This window comes from Halichoerus grypus, chromosome 8 (assembly GCF_964656455.1).
Source record: "Halichoerus grypus chromosome 8, mHalGry1.hap1.1, whole genome shotgun sequence".
NCBI lineage: Eukaryota > Metazoa > Chordata > Mammalia > Carnivora > Phocidae > Halichoerus > Halichoerus grypus.
This window is the reverse complement of record NC_135719.1, coordinates 64187261-64213284: the sequence shown is the minus strand read 5'-3', so window position 1 is coordinate 64213284 and position 26024 is coordinate 64187261. Positions and strand designations below refer to the sequence as shown.

Sequence of the window (26024 nt, the reverse complement as noted above, 5' to 3'; positions counted from 1 at the left end):
AGCCCCTGCAGAAAGCCAGGCAGGATCTTGAAAGATGATAAATAATAAGTGATAAGGTAAATTTGGTTGAGGGAGAAAAAGACTGCCCTGTAAAGAAAGAAAAGGCAATATTCAAAAACACATGAGCTGAGAATCTTCCAGAATTTACTTTAAAAAAACTGAATCCTCATATTGTGAAAGCTCAATAAAAAGTAATTCATACCCACATTGTAGAAAACTGCATACCAAAGACAAGTATCTTAAAATCAGCTACATGAAGAACAAAGATTACCTATAAAGAAAGGACATTTCAACTGATAGTTGACTTAATATAGCAACTATGGAAGCCAGAAGACTGGGATATTTTCAAAGTGCTGAGACAAAATAACTACCAATCTTAAACTGCAAAGCAGCAAAACTATCTTTGAAGATATTTATAGACTATCCAAAATTGAGAAAATTTACTAACAACAGATCCTCATTGAAAGAGCTTTTAAGATATATCCTTCAGGGAAAACAAAATTAGTGCCAGGGTCTGTGAAAGCAGAGAAAGGTAAGATAAAAAAAATGGTAAATAATAGTAATGCCTAATTTGGGGGACTAAAAAAAGCAATACAGAACTAAGACAACGAGCAATAATAGCACCTAATTCAGTAGAAAAGTGATCAGAACTAAAACATTCAAAGGTCACTCTATTATTGAATAAAAGAATTACATTAACTCCAGACTTCATATCACTATATTAAAAATCCAGGATAACCACTAAATGAGAAAGCAAGATAGGAGAAAAATATTTGTAAAAAAAACAGAAAAATATAATACAAAATAAGATAATGGGCAAAAATCCAAATAAATCAATAAATGTGAATAAACAAAACAAAGCTGTTGTATCTATATTAATATTAGACAAAAGACTTAGTTACTAAAGATAAAATCATTTTAAAAGATAAAATTTTGATTCATTAGGAAAATATATCAGTTCTGAACTTGGATGTACCTACTAAGTTAGTTTCAAAATACTTAAAGTAAAAACAAGAAAAAATGAGACAAATCCAACATTCTAGTGGGAAATTTTACCATATACAACTCTCAGTAATTGACAGCACAAGCAGACATGATTATTAATAGAGACATAAGAAAATGTAAATGATTAACAAACTTGATTTAATGGACATATATAGAACACTGCACTCACCAAGCACACCTGGAATATATATTAAAATAGTGCCATATAGTAGGCCATAATGCAAAGTCCAAATTAATTCCAAGAATCACAATCATATCTTCTCTGGCCACACTGTTTAGTTAAAAATTAGTAAGAAAAAGCCCCATACAGTTAGAAACTCAAAAATGTATGGCTTAAGAAGAAATCATAATAGTAATTTAATAAAAACTAAATCACAATAAAAATACTCCATACTAAAACCTGTGTACAACAGCTACATTTAATAGTTATAACTACTTTTACTAGAAAAGAGAGGCTGCAAAATTAGTGAAGTAAACATTCAGCTTAAGGAATTTGGACAAAAATAAGAAACTAAACCCAAAGAAATAGAGAGAAGAAAGTATTAAAGCAAAGAGCAGAAATTAAGATACAAAAATGAAATTCACTTCTTTGAAAGTACTAATTAAACTGAAAAATCTAAGCAAAACTGACCAAGAAAAAAGAGAAACTGCAAACCTTTGGAATTTATCAGAGGAAGAACTATAGATGTAGCAGAAATTTAAGAGACTATTTTATGCCAAAGATTTGAAAATGAACAAAAATGGTAAAAATCTTAGAAAAATAGAAATAACCAATACTGACTCAAGAAGCAATAGGAAATATGAACAATCATTAGTTCAAGTCTTCCCCCAAATAATACAGGAAGGCCAGACAGTATTACAAGTAATTTCTCATGAACACTGAGAGAACAGATTATTCTAACAGAAAAAGAATAAATACTCCCCAACTTAGTACTGTTTCTAATGGCCAAAAACTAGAATAACCTAAAAAACAAAAAAATATATATAATGTGGTATTAGCAAGTTAAAATGAAGGAACTAGAGCTACAACTATCAATATAAATGCATCTCAAAAACGATATTCAACCAAAAACAGCAAGCTGCAGAATAATATATACAATATGATGTCACTCACCCCAAATTTTATATCCAGCAAAACAATTTCATGTAGTGTTTATGGATGTATAAATGCGTAGCCAAATGACTAAAGCCTAAGTGATAAACACTATATTCCTTAAGTTGTTCCTCTTGGTATGGTATATCTGGTGGTCAGGAGAGAGGGGGAGTCTCAACTTTATCTGTAAAATTTTACTTAAAGAAAACTCATCTAAAACAAATATGGCCTGTGATAACTACAGAAGTAATTTTATTTTTGTCTGTATATTTAAAATATTCTATGATTAAAAAACTTTAATAAAAACCAGAGACAGTATAGTAAAATAGTAAGAACAAGAGCTAGTATTTTTGAGTATGTACATTATACCAGAACTGTTCTAAGTGCTTTACATATATTAACTCATGCAACACTCATGCCAGACCCATGATAAAAGTGCTATTAGCATCCTCATTTTGCAGATGGAGCATTGAGACAGAGATGTTAAGTACATTACACTGTGTTTTAATCATTTGGAAAACAATTTGATAATACTGATCAATGAGCATACCTGAGAACCTGTATATCTACTTGAAGGAAATAAAAAACATACCAAATATTTGTATACAAAGACATGAATTACTCTGTTGATAATTAAAGAGAAAAAGTTAAAACAAATATACCAAACATAACTGCAAAATAATTATGGAGCATCTATACGTAGACTATTATACACTGAAATAATTATGGAGCATCTATACGATAGACTATTATACACCTAATAAAAATACTTGGAAAGAATTTTCAACATGGAATACTGTTTATTAATGTTAAACACACACAAAAAAATACAAAATTATTTATATGGTAGTACTCAACTATGTAAAAAAATATACATATAAAGAAAGGCTAGGAAAGATACACAAAAATGTTATAATGGAGTCTACTTGTGGTAAAATTAAAAGGACTCCTCTTCCCTTCATGTATATGAACTTACCAATTTTTTTTTTAGTATGTATGGCTAGTATAACCAGGAAAAACACCAAAAAAAAATGGTACATACTTATCTTTTCACTCTTCCTCATCAACATGACAACCTACCTCCATAACTCCTAAAACTAACCCTAAACTGAGGGCAATGTGCGATATAGGCACAAAAATAAAGAGTTTTGCTTAGCATATAATAAAATTGAAAAACAAATACTCTGCACTGTTTCTAATAATAACTTTTACTTACGTGGTAACTGTGGTGTTTTATTATCATGTGAACGGTAGTCTTCATGAGGGACAGACTTGTCATCCTAATTGCAAAAAAAGTTTATTATATGGTTAATTCATAACTGAAAGGATCTGAAATGCAGAGGAGAGCAGATAAAAGATTTGAAGAGGTTGGAGGGTTGAAGTGATATATAGGAACTCACCATTTTCACATGCATAGGTCTATCAAACAAAAACTGCCCATTGAACATAGCTGTTGGTTCAGTCAAGGAAACTCAGTTAAGACTATAAAATTATACTTGAACACACATTTTGAATAATCTTAGAGTCAGACTACCTCTATAATTTTAACATCTTTACTACTGTACTTATTTGTATTAGTCTCTTCCATATACTCAAAGAAAAATCTTGAATTCTTTGCTTTACAGTTTTACTTTATAAATAAAATATAATCTAATTCAACCACTGAAAAAAGAAAATTAACAAGGTTTCATTTAAAGCAACTGCATTAATGTACAATGGATTACATTAACTGTCAACAGCAGATATACATACAATTAGTTGTGGTAGGAAGAGAAAGTAGAAAGAAGTTCATACCAGGCTTATGCATAGCTAATTCAAGTTTTAAGAGTGACTTTAGTACTTGGACATAGTAAAGGTTTTATGTGCTGGAGACTAAAGTCTAATACACATTTCTAAGCCAGGCAACCTTAAATTCCATGACCCCCACAAAATGGTATCAAGCTTCTTCAACCTTATTAAATAATGCTAAAGTGTAAATCAGGATACAAATTGCTTGAACTGCTTCAATTGCTTGTTCAAAAGTGACTGTGCCCATTCCTCTGCTCTTGCCATCTTTGTCTTCTTTAATATCTGCCCGCTTTACAGTTCCAGCTATGCTGAACACCTCCTTTAGCTTCTTCCAACCAACTTTGAAGTCAAGCTTAACATAAAATTATATAAAGTTACATACCTAATAAACCCTTCTCCCAATTTATAAATAATACAAACAAATCTTTTCTAAACTGTCAAAACTATAAAGAAGTATACTTCTTGTTAGACAGTACATCAAGAATATTCAAGTAAAAACATCTTCAGTTGTTTAAAATCAATTAAGCTACATCCACATTGTTCCTTCTCCTGAATTTTTTTTTAATTCCCGAAATAGTCTCTCAACTGCCCAATCCTGTTTTATACATTTGAAACTTGCACATCTATTTTTACTGAGAGAAATTCAGATTTTGGAAAGTATTGTTGATATCACTGACTTTCAAAAGCTTTGAACAAATGACAAACCAACTACAACGTGCACATTCACAAATATCAAATAACAAAGCTAAAGAAAGAAATCCATTTCCCAATATGAACAAAAATCACATATAATGCAAGTAAATATTTTCAAGAACTGCTTAGGTATTTATAAATTCCACAGTTCTCTTTTAAAGAATCCTACTCATATTTACACCCTAATCTTACATATATAGACTTAAACTGGGTTCGAGTTTACAATAATTACTGTTCCACTTACTTTAGTTAAAAATAAGCAAAATGTTCTATAAACCTACAGCCCATTCATCTAATTTAATAATCTCATGATTAGAATTAAATACTGAATGACAAAATTTTAGACTAAAGCTTAAACTTACATTAGCAACAAAAATTGTGGAACCAAGTCTACCAGCCTGCAAATTACTGATAACCTCAGGAGGAATGTTTGGATTATTGAGAATGGAAGGTGGTAAATTCATCAACCCCGATCCCATATCGGGTACATGTCCTCCTGGAAATGATCCTCCTGTTCGTTGCAATGCCCTACGAGCATTTTCTCCATCAGGATCCTATAACACACATTGAATGTTAAATACCACTAGACACATCAATAAATCTGTATCATTAAAATAACAACTTCAAATTCTACAGTAGCTATCCCAACTGGCTCAAATTATTGGCTCTCTTGAAGAGTGAGCTTTTTTTCTTATCCAGGGAATTCAGTCCCATAAAAACCTGTGGACAGACAAAAGATTTCAGTCTCCAGGGGTGTCAATTAAATACCTCTTTCCAATCACTAAAGTCACTTAAGAACTTGAAATTAGTTTAATTTTGCCCTCATACTAGTGTACAAATATATGACACAACACATAAATATACATAATTCAAGAGGAACAAAATACTTACTGTTGACTCTTTTCTTTCCGAAATGCAGTAATGGTGAATTCTCACCACTGGATGCCCAAGGCAATGCCAAATCAGACTAATTCAAAGCTTTGCAACAGTGGAACAGACTGTTATAAAACCCAGGAATATTGGGGTAAAGGGGAACTTTTATAATGTGTAAATTTCATTCCTAAACAAAATATAATTACCCACTTTCCAACCTTTTTCCTTCCTCAACAATGATTATGATCTGACAATTGATTATTACCAAAGATGAAGAGGTGGGGGAATGATAAAGAAAGGCTAAGTGTCCAAGTGAAGAATAATAAACACTGCTTTTCATTAAGTTCATTAACTTTATAACAGAAATACTCTACCTTTAAACAAAACTAAAAAAGCGAATTTAAACGTACTTCTCACTCATCTCACTAGGTGGAATGCAAAAAACAAACAAACAAAAAACACATAAACACATTGATAGACTATCATCTGCAATACCAAATGAAAATGATAAATGTAACCATCAACGCTGCTCTGCTGGTCTCAGTCTAGGGATACTAATAAAAAGAAAGTTGGATAACCTTAAGAAATTCTCTAGGAAGGCTGGGAGGATAGAAGGTGAAAAAGTAAATGCAATAAAGGTATACCAGCTTCCAAAGTATTTCCTTACCATGAAAAAATAAAAAGAAATACAGAAGTAAAGAAATACATGTTTTCAAAAATGCTATAAAATTTTTAAGTTAATAAATAATAAATGCTTCAGGTCTAACTAAAGCTTCAAAAACTTGTACAAATGCAAAATTTAAGATAGTGGTTACCTATGGGGAGAGGAGGAGGGATAGGAGAGGTGCTTCATAAACTATTAAGATAGGTTGATTGTCCTTAACATCTTAACATTAATAAAGCATATTCTTATATTTCTCTCTTTATATTTCACATATATATAAATATGTGTACACACAAAAATATATACATACACATATAAAATACATAAAACATATATAAAATACAATTTATCTAAAACAAATTAACCACTATATAACATGATTTTTATTCCTCTTTTCCCCTTGGATGACAGCCTGCCAGTCACCACCAGCTATTGCTATTAGAGGGCCTATAAGCTTTTAACTGCTACTAACCCCCATTTAATATAATGAAAAAATACAATTCTAATATCTGGTAAGGAATACTGGAAATATATTTTCCTTAGTATTTTCTCACTAGTAGTTTTAGCCCTGAGCTCAGCCACCCCTCTGTAAATTAGATATTCCCAGAAAAGGGACCTTTATGATATTAATCCAAAAAAGCTAACTGGATAAAGAATACCTCTTCATTTAGCTAGGCCAAACTCGGTTATTTTTCTCTCTTAAAAAAAGTTTCAAATGGAAGTATCCTACATCAATTTGGATCACATAACTCTATATTAGGGTCTCTGAAATATTACTGAGGATCTATGATGTGCTAAAACTTAAAATAACAAACAACATGGGCTTGACCTTTAGCATAAAAACCACCACTTAAATGGCTGGCATAGACTACAACAGTCTAAACTTTCTCTACTAATTCTCCACTTCCCAGTCAAAATATTAAAAAGGAAAAATAAAGAATGAAAGAACCCCCAGACTCAAACAGAATTAGAGGAATTCAGAAGCTGACTCCAATAAAGGGATTTGGGATACTTGTATTTGTTGGTGGCATGGCCTTTAATTTTAAACTATTATCACCTCATACTCAGGATCAAGAGACCCAACAACCAGTAACATTCCCACCTTGGACAGGAGTAACAACAATCAATTATTATTACAGCTAACATTTATTGTGTAGTTATTTAATATTTTGAGCACTGTGCTAAGTACTTTATATAATAACATCACAATCAGGGTAGCTAACATTTATCAAATGCTTTATATATATTAACTCTCTGAGTCCTTATAAAACTATCAGATAGCTTCTAATATTATTCCCATTTCAGTGATAAGTTAACAAAGAAATAGAGAGTAATTAGAGTTAGGCAATTTGTTAAGTAATTAAAGGTAAGTAATTTGCCCTGAGTCACAGATTATCTGATACCAGAGCCTGAATTCTTTACCATGTTATCTCATTTAATCCTCATAAAAACCCTATTAGGTGAATCCTATCATTAGTACTATTATAATTACTGAGGTTTAGAGCATAAGTAACATGCCTAGTCACAGAGTTAGAAAGTGACAGAGGTGGGACTCAAATCATTACTATACCAAATTAAACTGTGACCCACAGTAATGCTCTACTACCATTGACTTGCAACCTTGCTGGTGGAGACTCATCGGGGTCCTAACATACAATCTCAATCATTTGTAATACAGACTTTAGCAAAAATATATACGTAACTGGTCTGTGATCCAACTATTCAGATAAGAGTAACAATATGAACTAAAGGAAGACATGAGAATGACTTCTGTTCAAGCTAATCATTACCAAGGTCAAAGTATAAATAGTTTTTTATCTATCTTCTGATCATTCTCTTTTCAACGGATTTATACTGCTACAGTTCCATACAAAGGGAATACCTCCACTTTAGGGGTTTCCAAGTTCCAATTACTAATTTCACTAACTGATTCATAAGTTTTCTTAAATTTTAATCTGGCACAGTTTCAAGGTAATTTTAATTAAAAGTGAGTATCAATCTTATTCAAAGCCATAAGGTATTTGCATTATTAAGCAACCTTTTATTATCAACTACAAGAATATCTATTATATTTCTCAAATTAAGCAACACAATCTAAAAACTGAAAATGTCTGTACCAAATAAAGTCAGCACCTAGAAGTTCGCCATCTTCAAATATCTGAAATTTTTTTAATCATGTACCCCTGCTTATAATAACTTACAACAAATCAAATATATAAAACTGCTTAAAGGCAAATAGGAAACCATGTACAAGCAAAACTGTGATCAATTATATAAAGCTTTGATAAGCATCTATGTTAAAAAAAAAGTTATAGTCAGAGAAATACATCCCCAAAGATGAAAATCAAAGAAAACATGTCCTTACATTCAAAAGTTTAAATTATTCCAAATATAAGAAATCTTACCTCTTTAATATTCAGGGGTCTTCCACTAAGATCATATTTGTTCATAGTTTCTAGTGCTTTCTTTACAAATTCTTCATCTTTGAATTCAACCACACTTAATGGGGAAAAAATTTATAGGAAATGTTTATTTACTAAGTTTTCTTTTTCCCAATCAGAAGTTTAAATTTGACTTAAGATACTTTAAAAAAAAATTCTTACCCACAACCCTATATCCAGGTAGATTTGTCAATATATGCAAAAGAAAAAAAGTTTTAGATCAGTAGACGAAGTTAACAGCAGACTGTAATATTTAAGTCATTAAAAGCAATCAATAATACAATTACATTTTGTCTTTTACACTTCCAGAACATAATAGGCAAGTGACCACAAATTTTCTGTCAATGTTTAAATCTATCTATTTAAGACAGTAAAATCTAGCATTTAACAATCTTGAAGCAAATATTTACTCTTAGAGGACTCTTCTTTAAATTAAAACTGAGTAGCGTCATTGCACAAATTCAATCAAAAGCAACTCAAGGAAATAACTGAAGGTTTCAACATACCTATTCTTATACTGTTACGAGTATTTTCAAAAGATGTATGATGCGCAAATTTTATGTTTATCTTTCAATTTTATTAAAATCAAAATAGGAAATAACCTCATTTTTAACTAAGTTCTCTATTAGAGAAAACTGGCTGCACACAATTTAACAGCATCCAGTTTAAGTACATAAAAAAATCACCTATGCTAAAGAAATTCATAGAACCATTTTAAAATAATTGTCATTATTACTGAAGTGCCATTTGAATGTGATGACAAAGCTTTCCTCATGCACCCAACTGGTTTTTGCAATATAATTTAACACTTTTAAAAGCTTTCCATTGTATTCTTCAGTGTATTGCTTTCTTGTTGCTAAAAATCAAAATCTACTATCAACCAATTCCTTCTATGTCAATTTAATCATCAATGTCATTCATACCAATTGGTCAGAGCCCTGCCTCTTATGTAGTCTTCAGGCTACCAAATTAAGTTCTTCAATATAAGTTTCAAACATACATTCTGAATTAACACCTTTAAGCTATGGGCTTCTCACAGAACTCTTAGGGAATATTATCAATTCAGTAACTTTTAAAATATCCTTGAAGACATCAAAACACAACAAAAAAAATCCTATATTAAAATCTATTGGCTAAGAAGAAGCATTACCTTAGAGCATTAGAAAAGTGAATGCCCTTTATGAAACCCATCCCTTCCAGGCAGCTAGTTTGGTTTGGATAAGTGTCAGACTTGCTAGTATAAAGCCTCAAATCTTGCATAATAAAGTAAAACAAAATGAAACTTAAGTTTCCAAAAACTGGTACAAATATTATACAAAAAAGTAAACTGCTGAGGAACTTTTAAACCTCAAGCAGATATTGCCCACAGCACTTACCCTTGATTTTCCTTCCGCATCCTTAAAGAGCTCCACGTATGTAACCTCACCAACTACATAAGACATACAAAAGGAAGATACCAAGAAACAATACATTTAAACACCAATATCTTGCTTTACTGCACACCTGTGCACAACTCTACAGAAAAGCACCTATTATTCACCAACAATCAAAACCAGACCAACATACCTCCTATCAATGGCTATGTAAATTTAACTAATTTTCTGAAATGTACATCATCCACGTTCTCTAAAAAAAGCTAACAACCATATTAACCTAATTCATACTACAGATCATATTTTGGCCAGCATGATATAGTTGGTGAACAAATGCACATATACATACAAATGGTCCCTTAGCCTATCATATTAAAAACATCAACATTAACACTTTTCAAATAACTTTGGTCGCCTACACACAACAGCTGTTTTAAGGTGACTTTCTACCTGAATGTCTTCAATCATATTTGCCATCAGTAAACTAAATTTACAAGTCATGCTTCACAGCAAGCCACACACTTTCTAAATAAAGTCAATGAATAAAACCAATCAAATAGTTGTCACCTTACAACAGATACACCAATGCAAATTTTTTTTTTTATTTATTAGAAGAGATCAGCCTCAAAGCCAAGTACATAGTTTGCAGGACTGTTGAAACTCAATTTTTCAAGAGATAACAAAACTAACTTTTACAAGATCAAATATTAAAATTATTTTTCCCCAAAACCAACCATGTATATAAAATGAAGGTTTTCAGGTTATTCTAAAAACAAAACTGCAACAGCAGTAACGCAATTTTAATATAGAACTGCAGAGACAGCATCATGGCATTCATGACAATGCAAACAAAATGAACTCCACAGCCAGATTCCAGACTCCACCAAGATAATAACAAAACAGCTTTTGGAAAAAAATAATCAGACCTTATTATTCATACTTTAACACGCTAAATGTATTGCTTAACTAATGCAATAGTCCTTTAAAAATCTATAAAAACTTCAACTAGACAAAGCAATCACTTTAACAAAGTTCTTGGTGGCATGCATATGCTGGCTCACTACTATACCACTAAAATGGGAAAAAAAAAACTTCATTTATCCATATGACTTTGTAATGAAATTGTGTCAAGTGAAAGAGAAGGAAAAGATTAATTCATGTCAAGAAATAAACAAAAATCAATTTTTTGAGTCTGTGTGGCTCAAGGGAATAAAAAACTTTTACTTAGTTCCCTCCCCCTTCTATATGAAGATTATCCAACAGTGGGTTTATCAGGGATGGTTACCTTTTTCTCTCATTAGATCTTTAATAGCTTGCCATTTCATGTCATATGGGATGTTGCTAATGAAAACTCTGTTTCGATTTGGACCCTTCTTTTCCCCAGTGCCTGAATTCTTGTCTTTTGAATAAGGATGAAATCTATTGGCCTTCTTATTTCCTGAAGATTTTTCTTTTAATTCAGATTTATCTTCTTTGACTGATTCATCATTCTCCCTATGAATTAAAAACAAAACAAGAAGAAAACCTCAGTCATGTTTCTAATAATAGAAGCCTACATTACATAAATATTTTATATTTATCACTTCACAAAACTCTCCATTAAGTTACACCTTAGCAAAGCAGCTGGAGAGTCAGCTTGCTTGCTTTGAAATTACCCAGTGCCATTTCAAAGCAAGGATTTGGGCATCTTACCAAACTTCTCATTTAACAATCCTTTTTTTCCATATTAAATAGCTGCAGCATCCAGTCTCCCAGCTGCTCCCATCATACTACTTAATAAATATTATTAGAACCTAGCAAGAGGGGAAAACAGGTGATTTTATTCCTACAATAGATATAACTGCCTTCTTTAAAGAAGCATTAACTTCCTGAGCTTCAATCAGAACTCTATAAAGAATTAATTTGCAAAAGGATACCCTGAAAAAAGTTCCATCTCCTTAAGGTTAATAGTTTTGTCACATAATTTTTCTCCTCCTTGCTTAAAAACATAACTAAAATACATAGTTATATTATCTATATATGCATACATTCCCATATGACTTGTAAATTTTTTCTATTCCCAATTTTGATCAATGTAATTAATTGATAAGGTATACTAATATTTTCATACTCAATATTTTCTGTGTATTAACTTATAAACTAGGATAGGGTATCTCATAGAATCATACAATTTTTACTGGTAGTTATTACCTAGAAGGTGGGATGGAGTGGGAGTGGAGATGGGAAGCAGTACATAAAGGCAACACAAATCAGAATTTTATAAATCTACTTTTTAATGAGACCCTAACTGGAAAAATATTTAATTTATAAGACTGCAATCATAATGCAACTATATGATGCTACCCACCAACCATCCATAACATGTAAATATATGCTTAAAGTAAATCTTACAGATAAAAATCTGGGTATATATTGTAAAAATGCAATTTTTTAAAAATTACTTTTTAAAAAAAGTAATCTTTTTTTACAGAAGAAATAACAATAGGTTTCTTTTAAATCACTAATTATTCTAGTGAATCTAAAACTATTTAATTAAAACTTCAATTTAAAGTAATTTTCCAAGCGGTGCCCCGGTGGCTCAGCTGGTTAAGCATCCGACTCTTTATTTCCGCTCAGGTCATGATCTCAGAGCCCTGCATCTGGCTCCGCATTGGGTGTGGGGCCCTTAGGAATCCTTCTTTCCCTCTCCCTCTGCCCCTCCCCATATGTGCTGCCCCTCCCCCCAGGCTCTCTCTCTCCCCCTCTCTAAAAATATAAATAAATAAATAAATAAATAAATAAATAAATAAATAAAGTAATTTTCCACAAACATATACTAATAAAAATCTCTGGGAATGACATTCAGAAATCCAAATCTTTTAAAGCCTCTGGCGTATTCTAACAACAAAACAGGCTTCATAATCCATGCTCTAATTTATCTTCTAAGCCAAGCAACTGTGGGAATCTACACACTGTAGTGCTCCACACACACTTATTGTGGTCATCTGTTCCATGATATACTGAACTTTCTAGGCACTACTTTTCTGAACAGGTAACAACACAGCCATAAACATACTATGTAAAATTCTGTAAGAACAAAAACTATCTGCTTTGCTATGAGCAGCATCTAGCATTGTGACTGCACATACCATGTCACTCAATAAATATTAATTTTTGAATGCATGAACAGTCAATTAAGAACCCATCCTAATCTGAGCACAGATGGTGCTGCTGTCTGCCAGAAAAACTGCTAAAATCAAGGAAGAGACATTAAGGGCCAAACTTGCTCTGCCACCTTTTCAGACCTCGAAAGGGGCACCTTTCCTGTCAAACATCTTCTCTCACCAGAAATGGCACAGCCTAGAAGTGGTCTTCACAGCTGTCCAATTCCACCAAGTACCTACCTGTCTGAACAGTGTGCCACTTCTGAAAATGGCAGGAAGCAGCCAAAAGGTACAGAGGCCTTTTCTCTGGTTTCTGAGTACGGTAGATACAGGAACTCTTCTTTTTAACCCCCCAAAGAGCTCATTTACATAGTAGACTGAATTCAATGAATGTCTTTATAAAATAACTAAGTCTCTGTTCAGGTAAGCAGACATCTATATAGTCTCTAGCTCAATGCGCCTTCTCCTACCTATTTTCTTCCTGGATGAAACCAATTATGAAAACGGCACAAGGTTCTGAAATGCTATGTTCTTCTATTTTTATATGAATGTTGTGTTTGCTTACAACAATCTGATAATTCCATTAATAATAAAGCAATATTAGGTAGGGTAGGATACCCTCTCTAAAATGTTTATTCCAACAATGACCAGGGAGAGCAATTACTTCAAGTTTTCCCCAATTAGCGGCATATTAAAGATACTGCTACACTGCTCATCTACAATGCATAAATTATCTATGGAAGGCAGATCAGTTTAGTGGCTAGAGGTATGGTCTGATTATTAAGAAACTAAGCTATAATTATTCAATTCTTCATCTCTTTTTATGCCATAAATACACGATGGGATAGACAGTTAAGACACATGTGAAAACTCTTATTAGAGAAATGATGCTACATAATATCAAATATTGGCACTATATCCAGAATTCCATGTAAGAATGCCCAAACTCTTCATTTAAACAAACCCCCTTCTTAATGTACTGGAAATAAAGACTGTGACTATTTTAAGTGACGAAAATGTTATCTACTCTTAAGATGGAATTATGCCTACCCAAATTATAATATAAAATTCTGAAAAATCAATACTCAACATCAAGTAAGGAAACATAGTTTTAATATGATTTTAAAAACAGTGCTATAGTATGAGATCTAAAATTAAGCAGTTCCCTTCTTTACTCCCAATATGATTAAAAAAAAAAATACTACTCTACTTCAAACACTTCACCTTGCTTCAATGCTTAATATTTTACACAATATTTTATACCCTAATGTAACTCTCAATCTCTATATACGGTGTTACTTAATCACACAGAACTAATAAAGAGTTGTAACAATACTGCTATTTTTCCTCCTTGTCACTTAAGAAAAGGACAGTTGTAATACAAACATTTTGGCATAAACAAAAAGACTAAGCCTAGGAAAACACCTTTGATTTCTTGTCAAAAGATGTGAACATGCCCATGAAATCCTCTGTGCCTAAGTTTCATGATCACAAAAATTCACATCTGCATTTCTTAAACAAATTTCCTGGGCCTTTTAAAGTAAAGGCCTTGAGGATACAAAGATGAATAAGACATGGTGGTCTCCATCCTCAATGACTATGGATTAACCTCAGAAAAGTCATTTCAATCTTTGTAAGTGGCACTCTGTTCACTTCTAAGTAAGGCAATATTTGGTAATTTTTATAATCTCTGTGAATTCTTATCCTTAAAATTATATGGTAATCAACTCATGGGTTATGTGTTGGATTATTAACTACTCCTGTTGGTTCTTAGAGTCAAAAAAAGGTTGTTAGGTTGATGCAGGTAAATGTCCCTAGTTATTCAGTATGAGTGACCCATGCTGGACCACTATATATTATGGTTCTTATGGAATTGACAGTACAAGAAACCCTTGAGAGTAAATTTGCATCTTTACTCAACTTTTGGGAAAAGAGGAAGGGCAAGAGATGAATTATAAGCAATACCAAAGAATCTTCATTTGTATTTACTAGTAACATTTCTTAATTTCTTGACTTTATATTCTCTTCATCTTCAATTAGAAGTGAAAGACATTCTTTTCCTACCTCTGTCCTCTCCTGTCCAGGTAAACCAAAATGAGACTTTAAAAGGGATTAGAGACTTTTAGTTCTGGGAGGTTTAGATGCCAGCTTTACCTGTACTGCCACTATTATACTAATCATACCCAAGTATGTAGGGCTTCTCTCTGTAATTCAAGGCTGTACTTTTTGTTCAGGAGAAAAGGGTGGCAAGCCCATTTTAGATATAAACAAAAGGCACATATTTTAAGTTTAGCATTCCAATGCTTTTTATTCGAATTTATGATGCCAAATCCCAGACAGCCAACATTTTCGCAGGCATGATAGAAAGTGCTCACTTTCCAGCAGCTCAGTTACTGAGGTGCACCACTTTGCACCTAAGAACAAATTCCACTGAGGTTGAATCTCTTATACCTGCACCTCTATTCTGCCTAGATGCAACTTATGCTATTCAAACCCAACTGAGAACAAGAGTGTCATAACTGAGCTGGGACAGCTACCTTATCTGCACTCAACCCCTACACAAACTAGTCCAGGTCTTACCCTACTGCTTTACACATTTTATACAAAAGAATATTTCTCTTTCCTATTTTAGTGTGACCATATGTTCACTGCTTTCTACTCTGAAGCATAACTGAGAGAAGGAAAAGGATGTTTTGGCTAGATTATTAACATACTTTCAACTTCAAGTTTAAAGAGCTGGGCACATGCAAAAGAATGCCTGATTCATATCCCCTACATAACAAGAACAATGGGGAGCATAATATTTTCTTAAAACTAGAAATTATGGATTCAAGTCAACTAAATCCTTTATAAGCACTGATGACTGGGGCAATCTTAAAAGTAGCGGGCTTTCTTCAATTAAAAAAAAATCTTATTTTACCAATTTACCAAAATTAAGAACAAACCATCACACGATGAGTTCTTTAAAAATAACCTGCACGACTTAACAAACATTTGAGGGGCGGGAGTGGGGCGGAGCAAGACACCACGCACATTTCCCTTTCAGAATAACCTCTTACCAGTTCAAGAATAACACAATGGATTCAGGCTAACAGCACATTATTAAACTTCCTCTCGGCATATATCAGTTCAGAAATTAATATATACTTTGGAAAGCAACAATAAACACTGAACTTATAAAGCTCAGAATGAGGCCGGGAGAAGGGGGAATATTCCTTTTAAATACGTTCTCGGTAGTTAAGAGGACATGTCCGATGATGTCATCCCTAGTTACTCCCTAGTGATGAACACTAACTACAGTACTGGGCTTTAAAAGAGGGACCATTTTCCTGCAGACCAAGGCGGCCGCGGAGCTTTGCTCAAAGGTTCTCCAGCTGAAGTCTGGGAAGAAGGGGTGACCCGCAGCCTCGGGTTGGAAACAGGGGAGGGGCGTCCGCGCCGGGCTCACAGCCGGGCTCCCCCGGCATGGGGCGGGAGGGTAAGGCCTGGGAGCGGCCCGGCTTGCACCTGCTCCTCCCGCCGCCCACGGCCCGGGGGCGGTTATCCCTCACCGAGGCCCAGGACGGCTTCGACCCCCCTACAGGCCGACTCCCCGCCCCCCCCCCCACACTGCCCCGGTCCCCAGAGAAAAAGACAATACATTTTAACGCCATTGGAGCTGCTGCTGTGCTGCGGCGGCTGCTTCTCCGGCTCCGGCGGGTGCGGTTCTCGCCGCGGCTCGCCCGGCTGCTCCACGGGCTGCTGATGCGGACTGTCGTCGCCAGCGGCCCCGAGCACCTCGGGCTTGTCGGCGTCCGCCATCCCGCTACCGCTGCCTCCGCCTCCGCCGCCTGCGCTAAGGGGCTCCGAGCGCTACAATGGCGGCGGCCGGGAAAGCGGTAACGGATCCCGATTTGAAAAGGCCCCGAGCGCTCAGTTGCCCGGATCTCGCGAGAACCGGTCGGAGCTAGGAGACTGGGAGAGGGTGTGAGCCTGATATGGGGGGGTGGGAGTGGAGGGGTAGGAGGGGAGGGGTGGGGTGGCGGCGGGTCAGGGCCGCCATTGCCACAGTCCGCCCTATTTGAGCCCGGGGAGGGCTTGACTTGTCCAGAAGACCCCAGTGGGGCCATGTTCTGACCACCAGCCCCATGTCGCTTGGCACCCAATGGGGTCTTCGCTTACAAAAGTCGGCTCTGAGTGCTAGAAATCCCTAGGGCTCTGAAACCCAGACTATTCAATTCATTCCTGGTAGGGGCAGTTTAAATTAAAAGAAGCACATACCACTTTGCATCTTTAAAGACGTCTGCAAATCTTCAGGCTCCCCTTAGAAATCCTTTGAATAATGCAAATAAATCACTTGCCACTTCAATGCCTAGGCACCCTGTGGACATTCAATAAATAGTTATTGATGACAGGTTGCAATTCACCAAAATGAATAGCTTTGAATTTCTTTGAATTCTGGTTGTTCTTAAGAAGGAGGCTTTCCTTTAGAACTCAGCTATCAGTTTACAAAAAGAAGACTGAAGTATTTGAATTCTCTGGGCAGCAACCAATGAGGAGAATCTATAATTTTAATAAGAAATCTTCTACTAGACTGTCTGATAATGGACGTTTTGGTTTGGAGTTGTGTTTATTCTATGTTGATGAAAATTATATTTGAAGCAGTTAATAGGCTTTCAAACAAATTTAATTACCATATGGAGTTTTAAACTATAGTCATAGATTTTTCCCCTAAATATGAAAAAGTAACCCGTTAAACTTAATCAACTCCTAACTCCTGAATACTGTAATAATATTTCACATTTAAATAACCTTTGTCAGCTGAAAAGTTTAAAGACCTTCCCAAATGCTCCTTTTAATAAAGAAGCAAACACATATGGTTTACATGCTTTGCAGAATATCACAGACACATTAGTGCTAAAGTGGTAGTTAGAAACTAATACTCAAGTAATACATAATTTCCTCATTTTTCCCCCGTTCTTTGACATTTTAATTATGTAGATTTCTTCCCTCAGCAAAAAAAATACCTTGGAACAGAAGAGTTGAGCTACTTCAGCAAACATACACACATAAAAATCAGAACAGTTTTAGTCCTGAGGAATACACTTGGTAACATACTGCTGTTTTGGGTGCTACTGACTTTATTTCATAAACGCAACACATGCTGTTGTAGTTGCTGCATGAGTTACTTCTCCTCGGTCAATCCCAAGACTTAGCATTTGGAATAGCAGAAAGGCATTGGATTTTGACACAGAAAACCTGGGTTAGAACCCCAGCTCTGCCACTTGTGCCTGTAACTTCTTGGGCAAGTCACTTAACTTCTCAATCTTTCTGTAATAAATAAGGATGATAATACCTACTTTACAGGGTTAAGATGAGAATTAAAAGAAAGCACTTTATGTAGGGCAAAGTGCTATATGAAAATAAAGTAGTAGTACAATTCCCTATCTCTCCAGGCTGAGCAGGGTTTTAGTCAAAAAGAAGTCAAGTGATTTTCCCATAGAACTGAATTATAAGTACTTTCAAAACATTCATCACCTTCTATTATTCTTTTGCTATAGTTGAATTTAATGATGAAAATGTAATCCTGCTGTCCCTGATACAGTATATTCTTGCAAAATCTTTCAATAGATGGAATTTAATATGTTTTAAGAGATCTTTATGCTTAAAACAGAGTAGTAGGCACATGAGGAATATGAAAATGCATATAACACTGTTGGGAGAGAACATTTATAAAAAGTACTATTTGAGTGCTATAGCAGAGATAAATGTGAAGCATAATTAAAATTTTATTTACAAAAAATTTTACTTACCAAGAGACTGATCTGCTTGCTGTAGTGTGCTAATTAAAATATTCCATCAAAATATTTTTCTTGATTGCTGAGCTTTTTGGCACCCCTTAAAATGTTGTGCCTAAGACAAATACTTCCCGTACTGTAACTTTGTCCTGGCCCTAATAAATGCAACGAAGGGCAGAGGTTAATTACTGCAGAGGGATTGGTGAGCATTTCATGGAGAGCTGGATCTTTAAAAGATGGGGAGAATTGGAGCAGCTTCTAAAGAGAAAATGATTAATACTACTCCATCAGATTGCTCTGTAAATGTTTCCGTCCTCTCTTGCTATCAATATTATACTTAGCTAAATCTGCAAAAAATAAAAAATTGATATTAACATTCTATTACTACATTCTATTTCTGTATTGTCCTTCCTTTCTCCTTCCTTCTTTCCTTCTGCTTTTTTTTAAGTCTATTTATACATACTGAAAAATCTTGAGTAATGCTTTAGTTTTTATCTTCTCACAATTCCCACTGCAAATGTTATTATTTGCAACTGCCCAAAACGTATAACTGGTACAACTTCACATAACCATTTAGTTTTCTTTCTTACAAATTGCGGGGGGGGGGGGGGGGGTGTGAAGGGAGGGGTGGATTGAAAGAGGCTATTATACATATCTGGAAATTTAACCCTAAAATTCCAAAATATTTTCAATAAATACTTTAATATGTGTATTATTGAGGAATTGTGTTCACCTGCTAGTAATAAAGACTAGAAACAATAGTGTCTTAAACAAAATAGAAGTTACTGCTTCATTAAGTAAAAGCGGTGCAGAAGTAGGCATCATAGAGCAGGTATGGTCATCATTGGCTCAGGTTCCTTCTAAATCTTTCACCATCCTTGTGTGTGGCTTCCAATTCTTAGGGTTGCCCTATGGCCCAAAATGGCTACTGGAAATCTAGGCATCTTGTCCTCATTGGAGGGCAGAAGCAGTCCAGAAAAGAGGGATCCTATCCAGAAGTCTCAAACAACACTCCCATCATGGGTCAAAACTTAGTAATAGGACACACTCAGCTATAGGGAAGGTGGGCAAATAATTTCTCAGCTGGGCTCACTGCCCAGGGTTCTGTTACCAAAGAAAAGAATGGAGTGTCAACTTAGGTATGATTATCCTTTTAATTTTTTTTAAGAATTGAAGGCAAATACCAACAATATGAAGTCAAACAGAAAGTATAGTATGATTTGTAAGTCAATTTGCTTGGCTTTATGAAATTAAATGGCTGAATTTGGAGCCACTAATTTTCCACAATTTAAAGAATTGAAACCCAAAAAGGAATTTATAGCTTTAAGAAATACTATGGGTCAAATCTGAGATCCATTTATAGTTCCTTTTTTCATCATGGAAGTTCATTCTATGATGAAAAAGTGGATGTCAGTTATTGTCATTAGAAAAAGTATGCGGGAAAAGTATGGATTTATTCTGACAATGAACTACTTATATTTCTCTCTCTCTCTCCCCTCCCCTCTCTCTCATTGTTTCTCTCTCTCTCCTCTCACCCTCCCTCATTCTATTGCTCTGCTTAATTTAGAAGTCTAATTTTTCACATTTAGCATTCTAAAAATACATCCTAAGGAAAGGTCTCTACCAACAAAATGAATCTTGGAATTAATGCAATTATCTGAATAATCCAGGCAGAAATCCCACTTTCACCTCAATTATTCAAATAATTCAGATAATGCAAAGGGTTTTGCTTGAATTCCTTAGATAACTGTTTCATTTTTCAACTTTACAATGCCAGGGTCATCACCCAATAACAGATTTAATTTTGATTTTTGTAAGCAATATTTGGACATTTTTTTCTCTGAAGACTAAAGACTCCTATAACTCCTAGACATTTCCTTTGTCTCAATTTTTGTCCACTTTCTAATTTCTTAAATCACCCTGCTTTTTCCTCAATCTCACCCCAGTAACTCCACTAAAAGGTGGATCAGAAGAGCCAATTTCCAAGGTCTCTGCTCTGCTTTCCTGCCTATAGGAATAGTTGCTCCCTATTCTTTAATAATCCTATGAACTGGGCTTCCTCTGTTCAAGGTAATGGGTATTGTATGGTAATATTTTTAATTATTCTAGGTTTAGTCCTAAAGAGTATTAATGAAAATGATTATAACAAATATTGTTTTTCATTTAAATAATTACCTTTTTTAGAACTATTATTCTCAATTTTCAACTACAGCATTTGGAAGAGAAAATAGATTTCTTACAGTGATGAATAAGATTCAATCCTCATGCTGTCCTGCATATTTGAAGATAATCCTATAAATCCTGATGATAGAGATAACAACTAACATAATCCATATTCCTCTTCTTGGTTGATAAAAGAAATTTATTTAACTAAATTTATTTATAAAAGCCCCTATCCCCTAGCCTCACTTGCAGCTCTGCATGACCAGTGACTATGCTCTGACCAGGAAAATATAAGGAGAAATGTTGTGAAGACCAAATAGGAGGTTCCTTAGAAAGAACTGACTTAACTGGAAGAATGGCCCTTTTGTCCTCCCTTGCCTTCTTCTGCGGGCTGACTTGAAATGAAGAAATGATGTCTGTAGCAATAGCAACTATGTTTGACCATGAAGTAACCTTGTGATTGGAAACTAAGTGCTGAGGATGATGGAACAGGAAAATAGACTAATAGATTAATCAGCGCATCATTAGATAGCCACAGTAACAACCCTCACATTCCCACCCAAAACTGATTTCGAGAGGAGGAAATAAATTTCTATCCTGATTAAATTGTTACTATTTGGAGTCTTTCTCTTATATACAGCTGAACTTAATCCTGATGATCAGTATTTTTATTGAAATGACTGAGTAGCTTCAATAGTTTCTTCTACACTGTGGTCACACAACACTACTTTTAAAATGGTTTTTTCTGAAGACATCATTTACATTGGTTTTTGTTTGCTCCTTTGCTTTAAGGTCTAGAACACTACAAATTTCCTATCTGGTATTCATTCTCCCTTTTTTCCTTACTGACAGAACCACAGTTTTGTTTAGAGTAGCAATGTGCCCAGCTAAAATACTGGGAGTGGCCTTGGAACACAACTCTAAGAAGCTGTAAGGAGAAATACACTAGGGATTCCAGAGGGTCTTTCTTAACAAGTTCTTCACCTTCTTTCTTTCCTGTGAGGCTAGAGGGTGGAGTATCCCTTTGGAAACCATGAGAGAATAGGAATGAGGATAAAAGTCACAGCTAAGGATGACAGATCAGAAAAATAGGAGACTGAAACCCGTATGACCTTACAGAGCCATTGTAAAACTCCCAGACTGCCTATACCCAAACTTCTTATTTGGGGAGAAAAATAACTTCCTGATGGCTGCTTATGAGCCTAGTTTGTTGGAAGTAATGGTCTTTCAGTAGTATACAAATGTGGTACATTTTTTCATAGTGTATTACAGAATGGTAAGCTAGAGTGATTTCATGTCATTACATTTCCATTCACAAACTAAACATGCTAAAAATATTAGCCAAAATCCAACCAAACACGGTAGATATTTCATGTAAGATTTAATGCACAAAGACTTAGAGGTTTACACAATAATTAGGGCTGGGGGAAAAAAAGGTCTAGGAGCATTGCTAGGGTTTGAAAAATCAGAAAGAGCAGGAATCATGGAGAATCTATCACCAATGATCTTTGTGCCTGTAGCGGCAAAGTAAGTCTCAGAGCTTCCTAACACCCCAAAACTGCTGGTATAACACCTCATCTGCCACTTGCTGGTAACTATAAGTTTAGTGAGATTAGTGATTTTTTTTCTTTTCCTCCTCTTAAACTTTACACCAGTGCCTCTCATTGGTAGAATTTAGGTTGGAAGACTGCTGGCCACAGAATCTGAGAAATATCTCATACAGGGAGAAGGGTAAGGATGGTGCTGGGTATCAACTGATAATATTTGACACAGTGTCTAAGCCATTTAGCATACATTCTGAGGTGCCCCAACACAAAAGAAAGAATTACTATATCCATTTTTTTATTCATCTATTCATTCATTGTATCTGTTACATTTAGGAATGTCTGTGCCTCTAAATAAGGTTAAATATGTAAATATGTAAAAATACTTACAACTTATAACGATCTTTTGACTTCATCAACAAATCTCAATTGTGAGTGCCTTGAGCTATCTTTCAGATTATTAAGGAAACTGCATGGTAGTACTGTCAAGGTCATTGTTCTGATAGTCCTAAAGTCATTGAGGAAATGTAGGTCTATGTAAGTAATCAACCTAGATTTCCACATCTAGACTCCTAATATTTCTGGAAACCAGTGTCAAAAATATTTCTGAAAAATCAGACCTTATTCTTTCCAACTGTTTATTGCTTGAGCATCATCTAAGAATCGTTAAATAAGAACTACTATATAGAAAAAGATTATGTAAAAATTATTAAAATTAATCAGTCCTCAAAACACTAGGTTTATAGTTTTTCCTTTTTTTTTTTAGTATATGTGCTGCCAAAGCGAGCACAAGGTTTATAGTTTCTCCTTAAAATTTTCATACTTTCAAGTATTCTTTTATGCACTAGTCACTAACTTCAACTTATTTTACTGATTTTTTAGGTAGTATTGAAAGATAAGGCCTATATGTAGGCCTTTCTAGTTATCTTCTCTAGTTGCCTAAAGTGACTAAACACTCATGCAGTTTAGTTTTACTTAGAATATGAGAAGTGTCAGTTTTATGTGGCTAGCTTAGTTGTAGAAATCTGATATCAAGTATGCAAGTGTTTCTTCTTTAACAATGCACACATTTCTGGGGGGAGAAAAACAAGTCTTGTTCTACAAAATTATCCCCTGAAAATAACTAGCACTTAAAAAAGTGAAAAGACAAACTGGGATAAAATCTTGGCAAAACACATATCTGATAAAGGACATATATCCAAAATATATAAAACTCAATGATAAGGAAGCAAACAACCCAATTAAAAAGTGAAAAAAGCTCTGAACAAACACCTCACAAAGATGGAAAATAAGCATTAGATGTTCCATGTCTTATATCATTAGAGAATTGAAAATTAAAACAATGAGATACCATGATACAGCCATTAAAATGGCTAGAATCTGAACATTGACAATACCAAATGCTGATAAAAAACATGAAGCAACAGGAACTCTCATTCATTGTTGGTAGGAATGTAAAATGATATAGTCACTTTGAAGGGCAGTATGGCGGTTTCTTACAAAGCTAAATATAATCTTACTAATCAACCCAGCAATCAAACTCTTAGATATTTACCAAAATGAGTTGAAAATTTATGTTCACACAAAAACCTGTACATGAATGTTTATAGCATTTTTATTCATAGTTTTCAAAAATTGGAAGCAACCAAGATGTTCTTCAATAAGTGAATGGCTAAACTGTGGTATATTCATGCAGTGAAATGTTGTTAGGCAATTAAAAAAATGAGGGTGCCTGGGTGGCTCAGTTGGTTAAGCATCTGCCTTGGGCTCAGGTCATGATCCAGGGTCCGAGGACTGAGTCTAACATCAGGCTCCTTGCTCAGCGGGAAGTCTGCTTCTCCCTCTCCTTCTGCTTCTCTTCTGGCTTGTGCTCTTTCTTGCTCTCTCTCGCTCTCTCTCTCTCTCTCTCAAATTAAATAAATAAATAAATAAATAAATAAGAAATGAGCTATCAAGTCATGAAAATTCATGGGGGAACCTTAAATTCATTTTGTTAAGTGAAAAAAGCTAGTCTGAAAAAGTAACAGAGTCTATATGACTCCATGCATACAATTCTAGAAAAGACAAAGCTATAGAAACAGTAAAAAGATCAATGGTTTCTAGAGGTTCATGTTGCAGGTGGGTGGAAAAGGAGGGGAGGAAATAAGTAAGTGGAGCACCAGATATTTAAAGAAGTAAAACTATTATAATACTATAATGGTGGATGGATGACATTAAGCATTTGTCAAAACCCATAGAACTGAACAACACAAAGATGAACTCTAAACTATGGACTTTAGTTAATAATAATGTATCAATATTGGTTTACCAGTTGTAACAAATGCACCATACTAATGCAATATGTTAATAATAGATGAAACTGTGGGGCAAGGGGAGAGGAAGTATATGGGACCTTTCTGTACTTTCTGATCCATTTTTCTGTAATACTAAAACTGCTCTAAAAAATAAAGCCCACTTGGGGTGCCTGGGTGGCTCAGTCAGTTAAGCATCAGACTTGATTTTGGCCCAGGTCATGATCTCAGGATCATGAGATGGAGCCCCACATCCGGCTCTGTACTGGGTGTGGAGCCTGCTTAAGATTCTCTCTCTCCCTCTGCTCCCCCCAAAAAAAATAAAAATAAAAAGTAAAGCCTACTCAATTAAAAAAAATAACTGAAAATATTTAGGAGAAAAAAATCATGTTGGGGGAAAAATGTAAAACCCATTCATCTTCACAACCAGAACACCACAAAAACATTTATAAAAAATGAAAATCTAGCGCAGTTAAAAATACAAGTTAAAAATACACATTGCAATATATCTAGAACCTCACAAGAAAATTTTTAGTTAGAAAAGAATGATAGAAAAAGTGTAAAGGAAGGTTGAATTATGAAAATAGGGACAAATGCACAAAGATCAGGAAGAACAAATAAGTATGCCTTTTCAAGACAGAGCACGTGGCCAAACTGAGCCGAGAGTAAGAAGGAATGAATGGGCATGTGTATAGGACTCTTTCCTCCACAGTTTACTGCATTCTGCTGTGTTAGTGTGGACTTGCGGTTAAGCTGCTTTCACTTGGTAGTCAAACCCTAATGTATGGAGGAAAACTTTATATAAACCAATTGATTTCCACATTCTATTGACATACTTATTTGCCAATTATATATTAACTGATTCGTATTACAGAAACATACACTGGAGCAAAATACACTCCTCTTGTTTCTTTGTTTCTTTAACCCAGTAAAATAAACCAATTACATATATTATACCATGTTTATTGCTCACACATTTGTGGAGATTGTGCCCAATGTATCCTATCATACTCAATAGATTCAACTGTAAATATAGTAGAGGGCTTGAAGCACACTTTAAATGAAACAATTTAAGGCTTATGGGCTGTAAATTGAAGCCAGTTAAATGAAACTTCATTCAAATAGATCACTCTGAACTGAAGCATTTAGCACATTTTTTCTTTGCAGAAAAGTTTA

The 26024-nt window shown here is 34.5% G+C and overlaps 1 protein-coding gene across 2 annotated transcripts in view; it reads right to left on the bottom strand.

Moving 5' to 3' along the window:
• Positions 1-16991, bottom strand: part of MYEF2 (myelin expression factor 2) — a 38522-nt gene extending 21531 nt beyond the window's left edge. For both annotated transcript variants that reach the window (XM_036075942.2, XM_036075944.2), the window contains exons 1-9: positions 16714-16991; positions 11216-11424; positions 9934-9986; positions 8720-8727; positions 8522-8615; positions 4942-5133; positions 4085-4238; positions 3499-3548; positions 3315-3378 (exon numbers count right to left, since the gene is read on the bottom strand). In XM_036075942.2, coding sequence (XP_035931835.1) covers positions 3315-3378; positions 3499-3548; positions 4085-4238; positions 4942-5133; positions 8522-8615; positions 8720-8727; positions 9934-9986; positions 11216-11424; positions 16714-16874 — 985 coding nt within the window. In that variant the 5' untranslated portion in view covers positions 16875-16991. The remainder of the gene's footprint in view (positions 1-3314; positions 3379-3498; positions 3549-4084; positions 4239-4941; positions 5134-8521; positions 8616-8719; positions 8728-9933; positions 9987-11215; positions 11425-16713) is intronic.
• Positions 16992-26024: the final 9033 nt, after the last annotated feature.